General features: G+C 36.8%; 1 protein-coding gene across 2 annotated transcripts; it reads left to right on the top strand.

Annotated features, from left to right (window-relative positions):
• The first annotated feature begins 1,124 nt into the window (after window positions 1-1,124).
• Window positions 1,125-10,449, top strand: nek2 (NIMA-related kinase 2). Of its 2 annotated transcripts, none has more exons than XM_015607416.3 (9): window positions 1,125-2,507; window positions 3,429-3,497; window positions 4,117-4,357; window positions 4,441-4,523; window positions 4,608-4,734; window positions 5,234-5,456; window positions 5,994-6,048; window positions 7,352-7,428; window positions 8,115-10,449. In XM_015607416.3, exons 1-9 carry the CDS (start codon window positions 2,434-2,436, stop codon window positions 8,276-8,278), a joined length of 1,113 nt encoding a protein of 370 aa, XP_015462902.3. In that variant the 5' UTR covers window positions 1,125-2,433; the 3' UTR covers window positions 8,279-10,449. The 2 variants fall into 2 exon arrangements, with proteins under 2 accessions (XP_015462902.3, XP_007255562.3); XM_007255500.4 differs by having other exon boundaries at window positions 1,129-2,507; window positions 3,429-3,646.
• The last annotated feature ends 3,537 nt before the right edge of the window (window positions 10,450-13,986 follow it).

A 13,986-nucleotide genomic window follows, 5' to 3' on the forward strand; every position in this document is an offset into this window, starting at 1 on the left:
AACGGTAGAGAGCTGTATTATCCGGTTAGTGGGGTTAAAACCTTTATTTCCTATACAGAAGAACTTAAAAAAATTAAAAACGCTCCAGACTGGCTGAGCTGAGCCCTGTAGCCCGTGGCTGGGCTGTAGCTCTGACTAAGTAAAGACTGCGGGCTTGTGCTGCTGCAGCTGCAGCTCCGACTAGTGGTTGGATGAGGAACTGCTAAATCTGAGGAAATGCTAAATCTGTCACATGTCCTTAGCAGCTCACAATTTTTGATTTTATGTTTATTAAGCCTCTTTTCAGTATCAAACGTTTTGATCAAAGTTAATATAACTTGTATTTGATGTCATTTCTATTCACTTGAATAGTTTGGTTCTTGATTGATGGAGTTTTTGGATTTCATACCATGACAAATTAAAAGGATTTATGTTAATAGAGCAACAAGCAAACATTTTTTCCATGCATATTTGATTGAATATAGTTATTTAACATTAAGGAGTAATTACATTCATTTTATATTACATTTGGTTACATTTTATTACATTTATAAGTTACATCTGGCCCTCAGAGGACAGCCATGTGCTAATGTGGCCCTCGGCCAAAATGAGTTTGACACCCCTGGTCTACGCCCTCCTGGTGTGTTGTGGCATTACTAGTGATAGGGGGAGTCCTAATGAGTGGGTTGGGTAATTGGCCGTGTAAATTGGGGAGAAAAATGGGAAAAATTTGAAAAAAAAAAAAAAAAAAGTGCTTCCAGCATCTGGGCTGAACCTTGGAGGAACAGAAAACAGTGGACTGGTCTGATGATTCCTGTTTTCTTTAAAATAGTATTGTTTACCTGTGGGATTTGCCTCCCATCTGACAAAGATCTGAGGCAAACAGCTTGAACCTTAATGCTAGAAACCACAGGGCATCTTCAGAGGTCTTTCAGAGGAAGCTTTCTCTATTGCTTCAATTCGAGAACAAACATAATGGATGATTGTACTCATGAGGCCCAGAACTGTATACAGCACATTTAAAACATAGTCCAAAAGTGCATTTTATGAAGAGTAGGACAAGATAAATTAATATAATGTAAAATAGCAAAAAAAAAAAAAAAAATAATAATAATAATAATAATAATACAAATTAACAGTATATTAAAATTTAGCTGGACTTGGACATTTTTTTTAATTGTCCAGGTCAAAGTCCAGTACCAGAATTGGGCAGCACATCTCATGGATGGCACATGTGTAAGTGGGATTAACAACCTTACCTTAGTAATACAGTTGCTAAGAGGAGAACAGTGCAATAAGGTCCCATAGTATTGAAGTACAAAGTAGTAATACATTCAACTACATCATCAATGGTGATGAGTTTAAATAAAATTGTTATTTATTATTTATAGGTGCAGATTCCGAGACAGGGCTTAAGCCCAGTCTTACACTACACAGCATTTTGAATGGAGATATCCTGTTGAACCTAGTCCAGAAAACTGACACACAATGGCCTATTTAAATGTGTATTGTGGATTACTAAGGAACTAGCAAACATAAATTAAATCTTCAGGATAAGTAAGTACACTGTTAGACCATTAGTATCACAATAGGTTAACATTTAGAGACACAAAAATGTCCCTTTGATCTATTAATAGATTATCTCGATTTAACAGACCGTTCTCTAAATTAGGTTAGATTGTAAACTAAAGGGATTGTTAAATCTGTGGCCATGATTTATTATAGTGTGAGAACAAGATTTTAATGCATGGCCATGATTTATTAAAGTGTGGGAACAAGATGCTGATGCATGGCCGTGATTTATTAAATAAAGTGTGGGAATAAAATCATAATATGTGGCCACAATTTATTAAAGCTTGTGAAGAGAACAATTATGTCATGGAAACAACTTATATGCCCAGGATCAAATATCTCGTTTCCACGCCATAAAAAGTTGTGGCCATGCGTTATTATTATTTTTTAATGTCATTTAATTTCATTATATTCACATTCTTACTTCATAAATCAGTGATTATTTTAATATTACAAAATCAAATATTACATACTGAAACGAATATACAAAAACATACATACATATTAGTTGGGACTTTACCCAGAATAGTGATATTAATGTAATAAATATTTAATTACTTCTCCAAACAACGATACAACACTGAAGCGGCTCCTTTAAGAAGTCTTAACTCCGCCCCTCTTCCCCCTAAATGTGATTAGTGTCGCTAGGCAACGGCGCCTTTTTCACCTTTTGCAGCCAATGAAATTGTCTCTAGGGTAGCGCGCTTAGCCAATTAGATGTCAGAGACGGTGTGGCAGTTTTAAACGGTTGTTGTAGCACGCTGATATAAACAGACTGAAGCAGCGGCGGTGTGTTATCCGCCATTACTGTGTTCGGAGCTGTGAGTTTCTATGAAAGAGAAGGGTTTATTACAGGTATAATGCCCTCTCACACAGACCAGTATGAGGTGCTCAGCACTATCGGCTCCGGCTCTTATGGAAAGTGCCAGAAGATCAGGAGAAAATCAGACGGAAAGGTAAACAACTAACGTTAAACCCGAACTAGCTTCAGGTAAAACCTGAATCCGGTGTGTGTGTGCGTGTGCGCGTGTGTGCGTGCGTGCGTGTGTGTGTGTGCTATAGAACTGTGTAAAAACAAAAAAGGTTTATTATTAAAGATCTAAGCTTGCATTGAATAATCTGATTTAATTTGTTAAATCTGTTTATTTGTGCAGTAAGTCAGTGAGTTCTGATCACTTTTGAAAGAATAACTGTTACATGTAAACAAATAGTTAAGTGTGTGTGTGTGTGTGTGTGTGTGTGTGTGTTTCATGGGGAGAGGGGTTAAAAGGTTGTCAGTGCCTCCTCTTGGGCTTGGGGGCTGACAGTGAACATGTGTTTCCTCCCTGTGATCTGCTCGCCTGTAGCCTGGGCGCTGTGTGGCTCACTCGAGGGCCAGTCATGAGGCATTTGGATCTGGAGAACCCTGAATGATGCAGGAGGTGTGTGTGTTTGTGTTTGTGTGTGTGTATGTGTTTGTGTGTGTGTGTGTGTGTGTGTGTGTGTGTGTGTGTGTGTGTGTGTGTGTGTGTGTGTGTGTGTGTGTGTGTGTGTGTGTGTGTGTGAGAGAGAGAGAGAGACACCAGTTTCAGTCCATTCAACACCTAGTTTATCTAATCTGTTCAACATCGTTTTTATTTACAATATAAAACAAACGGTGGCAGTCCCACTGAGCAGAAAGGTTAGGGAAATATACAACAACAAATGTATATTTATGTGCACAGAAAATACAAGAGAATATAACAATACAATACAAAGATCATTCATGTTTGTTTCTTATTGGGGGAACATGACTGACTAATATTAGAAATTAGGTGACAAATGGCACAGCACAGGTTTTAAAAAGTCTGACGTGCACCAGATTTTTTTTTTAAATTATATATTTCTCTTTCTTATAGATTCTGTTGTGGAAGGAGTTGGATTACGGCACCATGGCAGAAGCGGAGAAGCAGATGCTTGTGTCTGAGGTGAATCTGCTGCGGGAGCTAAAACATCCCAACATAGTCAGATACTATGATCGCATTATAGACCGCACAAACACCACACTCTACATAGTGATGGAGTACTGCGAGGGGGGAGACCTGGCCAGTCTCATCTCCAAGTGCATTAAAGACCGGTAAGAACTGAATAAAAACTTTCAATTTAAAGGAGAACTCTTGTGTAAAATTGAGTTTTGGTAAAACATGATAAAGTATGAATAGCACACCTCTTTTCTCTCGCAGCTTTTTTGCAGTTTCACCAACCATGCTTTAGAAATGGCTCCACTCCTAATTAGTATAATCTGGAGAGCTCTGACCTTTAAAAGGAGGAATTAATTACTTAAAAGTGCATAATACAGTTCTACAAACTTCTACAAAATCTGTTGTATTTGGGCACTTGTTGAGACACAGACTAAATTACCCACTACCATCCTTCCATTGGTTTTCTTTCCAAAGTACTTTGTGAGGCTTGGTTTTACAAAAAAATTATTAACTGATACGTTTGACGATTGAACCAATCAATTATACAGCCTAATCGTTGCAGTCTTAATCGCAAGCATGCTTTTGAAACTGAAGCATTTGTTGTGATGTGTGATGGCATTGGCAGGAGATACCTCGAGGAGGAGTTTATCTTGCGTATGATGGCTCAGCTGGCTCTAGCGCTGAAGGAATGTCACAGCAGGAGTAACGGAGGCAGCACAGTTCTGCACCGTGACCTCAAACCTGCAAACATCTTCCTTGATGCAAAGCAGAACATAAAACTTGGTGATTTTGGCTTGGCAAGAATTCTTAAACATGAAACAAGCTTTGCTAAAACCTTTGTGGGAACTCCATATTACATGTCTCCTGTAAGTATTTCAAATTAATCTTTAACATAATGTTTTATAAAAATGTATGTTCTTCTTACAAAACTTTTAATTGGGTTTATTAGGAACAAATGAATCGCATGTCCTACAATGAGAAGTCTGACATCTGGTCTTTAGGTTGTTTGCTGTATGAGCTTTGTGCTTTGTCGTGAGTATGAACATCTTTATCACGAGCAATAAAATTGATTTTCTTTGTGTGAGCAGTTGTGATTTAACAATGAATCCTTTTTAGTCCCCCATTCACAGCACATAATCAAAGGGATCTGGCAGAAAAAATTAAAGAGGGAAAGTTTAGAAGGATCCCGTATCGATTCTCAGAGGAGCTCAACACCCTTCTGTCCAGAATGCTTCATTTAAAGGTTTGTTTCCCTTGTCTCACATTTTTATATGGTTAAGTAAAAGCTAAAAACAAGGCTTTGAACTGATATAATGGAAAAATATCACATGGATCGTAACGACAGTACTCAGTCCAAAGAAGACTCAAGTATTTCTGGGTGTATTTAAGGATTCACCCAGAAATACTTGAGTCTTCTTTGGATTTTTGGTTTTATATGTACGTCAATTTTTTACTTTTTTTACCTTTTACTTTTTTTTATTACCTTAACTTTTTTGTGTGTTTTGCTTCATCAGTTATACCTTAAGTATCAGTAATACCTTAAGTATTACAACTCGGAGGAGTGCAGTACAGTAGTTTCTCTGTCTTCAGAGTTGCTGTGCTGTTCTCTTTTGAAGTACAGAAATGAGCACATTACACTAGTTAAGCCTCATGGTCATGAACTTGAACAGAACTAAATTGTCCAATTTATGTCAGCTCGTTGCATTTTTATATATTGACTGTTTCCTCCCTCTTATGATCAGGACTATCTGCGTCCCTCCGTCGAGTCCATTCTGCAGAGCAGTTTAATCTCCTCCTTTGTGGCAGCAGAGCAGCGGAAGGCAGAAGTGAGGCAGCGGCGGAAGTCGGGTGACTCAGGGCAGAATAAACCACTGGAGTCTCCTGTTTCTGCTGAGCAGCGGCTGAAGGAGCAGGCGCTACGGGAGAGAGAGCAGGCTCTAAAAGAGCGGGAGGCGAGATTAGAGCGTAAGTCTCGAAAGCCATATTAAAATGGGGGCTGGTACAAATTTCTTTTTTGGCAGTTTGATGTTAATAAATTCAACCCCAGTTCTAAAAAAAAAAAGTTAAACTTATAAAATGTAAATCGGTGTAAACGAAAACAGAATCCAGTAATTTTGCAAATCATAAAGACCCATTTATTCATATTTGAATGTAAAACAAAAGATTCAAAGAAACTACAACAATCCCTGTCCACAAGGAAGAAGGCAGATGGTGGTTTTAGGGTCCCTAGGTGGCACTGCATTACAAACAGGCAAGTTTCTTTACTGGAAATTACTGCATGGGCTCGGGAACATTTCCAGAAATCATTGTTTGTACAGTCATGTAATCCACAAACTGGTTTGAGCCAGAGCTCATTTAAAATGGACTGGAAAAATGGAAAACTATTACGAGAATTTAATTTTGATTTATTTTTTTATTGTTTTAAATAAGCTTTTGTAATGGCAGAGTAGTATTTATTTTTTTTTATTATGTTGAAAATGTTTTCTTTTCCCTTTCTTACAGAAAAGGAGCAGGAACTGTGCATCAGAGAGAGACTGGCAAATGAGAAGCTTGCCAGGTAATACTTTTATTACCTTTTTTTTTTTTTTTATTATTTAAAGGAGAACTCTGGTGTGAAATGGACTTGTGGTGTAGTGAAACAAGTAAAAACGTTTGTTAAATAACCCACCTACATTCTGCCCCAGCATTCTGAAATACAGCAGATGCTCTCAACAGGCCTACAATCCTAGTGATGGCGGCATAGCATTGCCCATGCAAAGAAATCACTATTTTTACACCATTAACAATCTCAAAGTAGCTCCACACTTCATTGGTAGAATTCAAACAGCCCTGACTTTTAATTTCAAAATGGCAGGGTTTTAAGTCACTAAGTCGACTGTCGAGCATTAAGGGATGGGTAGGCTAGGGGAATAGATTACAGATTACAACATTTATTTTGTGGAAATGCATAAATAGAGATTTTCAGCAACAGCTGGAATTCATGCATTTCTGTGGAATTTATTTTACAGTTTGTTTCCCAATCCTACCAATTGTTCATGCTAGTCAGTCAGCTTATCGTGACTTAATACACACAGTAGATTCAGGTAGTTCTCCTCCTGATGCTGCCTTGTTGAAATTAACACAGGGTTCATACGGTCATGAAAAACCCGGAAAAGTCATAGAATTTGAAAATGGCAATTTCCAGACCTTTAAAAGTTTTGAAAAAGTAAAAATACTCATAACTTTGGAAAAGTTTCGTCTACAAATCTGTTTCAGTTTGTCAATGGAGAAAATCTATTTTGAACGAACAAAATACATCAGCTCAGAGTTAATTCAGTAATTTAGCCCTACACAATGGAGCTCTCAGGATCTGACACACATTTTATTATTAAAGAGTGTGTGTCATTCATTTTGGGCCTACTATAATCAATTTTGGTTATAGTTTTAGTTTTGTTTTCGTCAATTTCTGCAGTGATGTTTTAAAAATCATATGGTCATGAATATTTGCCTTGACAAAGTCATTAAAAATCATGGAAATGTATTGGTTAAAAAGTGTATGAACCCTGTTAACAGTCTTGTTTAGTAAACTACCTGTGCACATTCAAAGTTTTGTGTGGAGCTACTTTAAATAATGATTTCTCAAATAGCCACTAGGCTTTCTCCAATAAGGCTAGGCCAAGTGTGATTTTTGTAATAGTTATAGTTTATTTTTAATTTTTTTATATTGCTTTTTTTTTTTCTTTATGTGGTGACTGAATGACAGTAACGGCTTGTTTGGACCTTGGTGTTTTAATAATCAGGATTTTTATTTATTTATGTATTTTATATATTTTTGGCTGTACTACTGTGGAAATAACCTTGATGTTTTGCTTTACCAACAGAGCGGAGAGTTTGTTGAAATCCATTAATCAAACGAAGCAGCAGAGGGCGCCACATCCACTCTGTTCTGATGCTATAGGTATGGAAGTGAAACGGAGGCCGTTAGACCCCCTGAACAGAGACAACAGCTGACCAGCTGCTTGTACTGTGTATATCTCTGTGTATATATTTTTGTGTATATGTTTCCTGTATTGTGTTTTAAGGCTACTGTTGCTGTTTTTATGGTTTTACAGTTTTAAATAAACTCTATTTCATAAAAATATATGGATGCAAAATGTGTCAGTAAATGACATTTGGCTGTGGGGCTGTTATTTTTAAGTGGCTTGGTTATTTAATTCTCAAATACAGTCACATACAGACATGCAGGCACTGGGCATTGAAGAGTTTCCTATGTTTAATGGACTTTATCCCTGATGGAAAAAGGAAGCTTTTATAAGTGATCAATAAACAACTATTTAATTTAAAAGAGCATTTTTAATAAACCATTTTTACCAACTCTACTTTAACAGTAGTGGACAGTTTCTTACTACTGTAATCCATTATTACCTATTCAGTTCATGTGATGGACCATACTTGTTTTTTGCAAGTAGTTTGCCATTCTTTTCAACATGGATCAGATTTACAAACTGAAATTCTCAGTCTTGAATTATTTATTTTTCTATTTTATTTATTTTATTTTGCATTTTGTCTTCCTCTGACCATTTTACTTACATTTTTAGATGCTGGTACCTGATTTTTGTTGATAATTATTTTTATGACTTACAGATGAACGTGAGAACACGTCTCCAGGGAAGAAGAAGGTCCACTTTGCAGGCGACCACGAGGAGAATCTGAGGCCTGAGCAGAAAATTGTTAAAAGACTGCAGACAGCTAATATCTGCTTGGCGCACTACCAACTGAAAAGCAGGCCAATGCAGGGCCTTCGCTAGCCAGTATACCATCCATTGGATCATATGATCGACTTCAACACACAACTGCACAAACATTGTAGAGATTCTTTAAAGCAGCTGCTGTAGGAGAAACATTTTGCTGGTTTCTTGGTGTTACTCAATGGTATTTATATTTTAGAAAACAGCCCACAACCATGCTCATATTTCTAAAGTCTTGTATAATTTAGTGTTTTAAAATGTAAACAGTTATTCAGAGAGGGGGATTTTTTTTTAATGTTTCATCATAGTGAAATGGGTTTGTCTTTACAGAGAGGGTGATTTGAAACCCACGACTACCACTTACACACAAATGTAGCCATTCTTTAAAATCTCAAACCACTAGTTAATATACACACTTCTTGGGTTTAAGAAAAGTAACAATTGTGAAAAAGTGGCAGTTCTGGATACCTCCTATCCTCATCTGTCATGAAGGGATTTTTGGTTTTTATTCACTACCACTGTGCATGTTCCTGAATCTAAGTTTCTCTATGGACTGGATCTGTATCTGAATGGAGCATTTGTCACCATCCCCACTTTGAATGACTCTGTTCATATCTCCAAAGAATTATTATGCAGAGTTTGCCATTTTGACACTTTTTCTTTTTTTTAATCAAATGGAAAAATACAACTGAGCCAAATGAATATAAATTACATTCTTTGGTTGGTTGTGTGTGTGAGCGTGTGTAGAGGGGTATTTCACAAAGCAGTTTTTCAGTTTTCATGTAGTTACCCTACTGTTCATGGCTGTCCTGGATGAATATTTCTTAACTTTTCTCTTACCAGACAGTTTTAAACTGATTTATCCTATCTAGCTAAACAGAGTTACCCTTGTTTTGTGAATTATCCCCTCTTGATTATTCAATTTAGCGAAATTACTTAAACCTGAAGTCAGACCTGTTATGAATCATTCATTTTGGACGGTCCTTGGTGGTTCTGAACTGAGAAATACGCACCAACGAACCAAACATAAAGAGGTGGTTTCCCAGAGAGGGATTAGGCTAAATCTTTGACTTTATCTTTGATTTTATTTTAAATAGAAAATCCTTTTTCAAAATGCTTTGTAGTCCAGGACTAGGCTTAATCTTTTTTGTGAAAACTGCATCTATGGGTTGTTTAATCAGACAGGGGTTAAACCTAATCTAGGACTACACATCTTAATGAAGATTTTTCATTCATGAAATGGGTGTAGTGAAAATGGATAATGAGTACAAATTTTTGTCTAATAGCCCGCCTCAGTTCACCCCCAGCATTCTAAAATACAGTGCTTTTAGCTGATGCTCTAAACAGGCTTACAGTAATTAAAAATAATTTCAAGGTGGTAGCAACTCAAGATACTGTGTGTTGTGTAAACAGTATTTTTAATAATCAATCTGTGCACTTCCACAGTTCTTAGTGTCTTAGTGTTGTTTTAAATATCACGGCCCTCAAAATTCTACCAATGTAGTGTGGAGCTACTTTGAGCTTGTTAATAGTGTACAAATAGTGATTTCTTTGAATGGGCAATGCTATGCCCCTATCACTAGCATTGTAAGTATGTTTGGAGTATCGGTTATAAGAACAGCATTTTAGAATGCGGGGGGAGAATGGAGGTGGGCTATTCAATAAAATTTGTATTTATCATGTTTCACTACAACCCAATGTAATTTTACACTTGATTTCTCCTTTAATTCTTGTATGTGAAAACTGCCCAAAATGTTCCTGTTCTGTTCACTCACATTTATTTGTCTCACGGTCAGCAGTGTCCAGTAGAAATAGGATGAAGGAGCATTCCTATTACACAGTCCCAACAATAGGCTTAAGATATCCAGCTTTTCAACTTTTAAATCTTCCTGTTTTTTTAACACCCCACTCTAAAATATACAAGTCAGTATGAGCTGAACATGTGGGCTAAAGCAACCGAAGCTTTCAGCAAAACAAACTGGAAAACAGTTGTATATGTAGCTTTAACTTATGATCATATTTTGTACAGTGCTTCCAATCAAATATTTAAAGAAATGTCATTAGAAGGTGCAATCTGGCTCTCTAGGCCTCACACTGGATTACTTTCTTATACATGTTACATGTTTTTACATGTTGTGTCTGTCTGTTTGTTAGTTTTACGTGTTTGCAGTGGTGTTCTGAGTGTGTTTTAGTGTATATTAAATAGAGAAAGTTCTGAACTTCTTTAATGACATGGTGTAGTGTTAAATGATTTGTTGTGTGGTTTGGACTGTAGGGAATTACAGTGATTATTGTCTTATTGTCTGAGGCAAAAACAGTTATTCACACAATGAGGAAACAACATTAGGATATTACAACATCCTGGGGTTTATGTGTTTAACCACAAGCTTTACAGAACATGGCAGCACACATCCAGGACACAGAAAGCAGGTTTCAATTGTACGCAATTTCAGTCATAATATTATGACCACCTGCTTTTTTCTACACTCACTGTTGTTTCAGCTCCACTGAGCATATTGTCCTTCTGTTTCTTCCTCCTGCATAACATATTATCCTCATTTTACCCTGATCTTTTATGATCAGGATCCTACAGATCACCACAGAGCAAGTATTATATGGTTTTCAGTGACACGCACAAGGCATTGGTGGTTTTGCTAATGTGTGTTGTGCTGGTTTAAATTCATCAGATACAGCAGTGCTGCTGGAGTTTTTAAACACCTCATTGTCACTACTGGATAGAGAGTAGTACACCAACCACAAATATCTAGCCAGTATTATCCGGTGATCACTGATATTACAACACATACTAACACCTCACCACAATGGCAGTGCTGTAAATGACCCATCAGCCAAATAATATCTGATCTGTGGAGGATAAGTGTAGAGGATAAGTGTAGAGTATCAACAAATGTGGTGTTGATACTCTAATATCTCTGTTTATTACTTTTAATAAAACAACAACAAAAGTAGAAAAAATAATTGGAAGCATCAAAAGAAAGCCTTATTTCTAAATAAGGATGCTTTTCTTCTAGGAAAAGTTTTCCTGAAGGCATCCTAGGAAACTTAATCAATGGTTTTATTGAATCAGCAAACACATAAAACAGCAGGGTTACATTTAGCTAGTCCGTTATTTAATAGGTACAAAATCACAATAATTAAGGATTATTTTAGACACTCTCTAAAAAATATATTTCTAAGCACCAAATTATCTTCCACTAATCAAATATGCAAACAATATGCAAAATTGACAGGGCTTGATCTAGATGAAGAATTGATCCCCTCTTGTCAGTAAAGTGTTTGTTTGTAAAGAGATACTGATAGATGAGTAGAAGTGGAAAAAGTGGGCGGGTGGGAAGAAGTGCCCGAAGGCACAAAACCTCTTTAGGGAAACAGGAACTCTGCTTCTCAGAAGGGGAGCTGCGTCACACACCATGACGTTACATGATGTGAGGCTGCACACGGTCCTTAGTGAACGTGAATGTTTGTGGCTGTGTCTTTATGTTTATATATTACATTTGTATTAACACAGTGATATTTAAGAAGTGAAATGAAGTTTATAGGATTTACAAAAAGTGTGCAATAATTCTTTAAACTAAATTAGGCAGGTGCATTTTACTTCTCAAATATCAAAGTGTTCGTCTGCTATATGATATATTTAGATATATATTTGATATATAACTGAAATAGCTGATCCGAACAACCAATGATTTATAAAGGAAATTCATGAAAATTATGAGGGGTGCCCAAACTTTTTCATACCACTATATACAGTAAAAAGTTTGGACACACCTTATCATTCAATATTTTTCTTTCTTTAATTTATTTACATTTAAAGACATTGAATCAATTAAGGGACACATATGAAATTACGTAGTAAAGGAAAAAGACTTAAACCCATTTGAGATGGTGCTTTGAGGTGATTTGGGATGAGCCGGAGCTTCGCAGAAAAGGCAGCAACTTTTGCTCAGCACCTCCAGGAACCCCTTCAAGACTGTTATAAAAATATTAGAATCTACATATCTACATCATGAAGACACTGAGAACATACTGTAGCGATCGCAAAGAAGCCATTTGACTCGGGAGACGAGGTCAATGAAAAGCTCTGTTTATTTAACAGAGAACCACTCACTTATTGCTCTTATAAGAGCATGGAGAGTTAACCCAAGCAGTATACAGTGAAAACAGCCCTAAGGTCACTAAACTGGCTAAGAATCTACCGGATGGTAGATTCAGAGTGGTGCCCCCCACTCTGCATAACCCCACCTAAGAGGGAGGCCCCACACCTGACACCCACTCACACACAGATACGCAGAGGCGGGCACACAGAGACAGGCACACCACAGGCATACAGCAGAAGCACACGCAGGATAACAGACCCCACCCCCTGTGCTCGCTACAATACCAAATCTCTAAATCTCTTCTCTTTGTGTTACTTGGTAAGAACATGTGGCTATTTAGAAGAATCTAAAGCATAAAACATAAACTAATTCTGCATGTGCCCATGTATACCTTTAATATCTTCACTATTAAACTTACAATGTAAAAAAAAAAATCATAAAAAGAAGAAAACCCATTGAATGAGAAGAGTTTATCTGTACTGTATGTTTACAGGATATATTATTTTTAAATCTACTTATTTATAAGTGTATACATTACATTTGTGCTTATATACTGTGTACACACAAGACATTTCTGCAGTCACTAAATTAACACTGAATGATATACAGCTCTGGCCAAAGTAAGAGAGCACTTCAGTTTCTGAATCAGTTTCTCTGATTTTGCTATTTAAAGGTAAATGTTTGAGTAAAATTAACATTGTTGTATTATTCTATAAACTACAGACAACATTAATCCCAAATTCCAAATAAAAATATTGTTATATAGAACATTTATTTACAGAAACTGAGAAATGGCTGAAATTACAAAAAAAGATGCAGAGCATTCAGACCCCAAATAATGCAAAGAAAACAAGTTCATATAATGTTTTGATGGCTTGTCATCATCCATCTTTCTCCTGATTATATACCAGAGGTTTTCAGTTTGGTAAAAACAAGGAAAAACATCATCATTAAGTGGTCTCTTATTTTTGTCCAGAGCTGTATATGTATTTTTATTATTTCAATTACATGATGGAGCTCGAGAGAGTACAGCTACTGGGGGAATTTATGTTTTACAGAATATTATAAAGGAAGGTGGAAAGTAATAAAAGGCAAATTTCTAGCCACTTGGTTTTGCTGTATTAAAAATGTGTTAAATCAAAATGACAAATATTACATATATATTTTAAACTATACATATTTATATAAATCCTATGTCTATTTGCTCAGCAATAAACTCTGATTAGATATGGAAAAGGAATATTAGACAAATAAGTGTGTGTGTGTGTGTGTGTGTGTGTGTGTGTGTATTCTAGGACATGCAGCGAGTCAGGCTGAGTGTGTGATGCTCAGTCAGGTTGAAATGTGCTGAATCTCTAGTGGGAGTGTGGTGAAGTGAGAGGGTCCTGTGCACACGCTCTCTGTGCTCCATCCCTGCTGTCTGCTTTGTGCCACTTGCAAAGAAATCTCATGTAACTAAATCCAGACCAGACGCTTTGATCACAGCCTGCAGGGAGGGTCTACAAATTGCTGAACCCCTATGGCAGTGATTCTCAACCCTGATCCTGGAGGCACCCTGCCCTGCACATTTATTTCTCTCCCTTCCCCCAACCCACCCGTTTCAACTAACCAATCATTGACAGTTCCTTTCAGAACGACAATGAGTGTGGT

The sequence above is a fragment of the Astyanax mexicanus genome, chromosome 1 (assembly GCF_023375975.1).
Source record: "Astyanax mexicanus isolate ESR-SI-001 chromosome 1, AstMex3_surface, whole genome shotgun sequence".
NCBI classification, from domain to species: Eukaryota; Metazoa; Chordata; class Actinopteri; order Characiformes; family Acestrorhamphidae; genus Astyanax; species Astyanax mexicanus.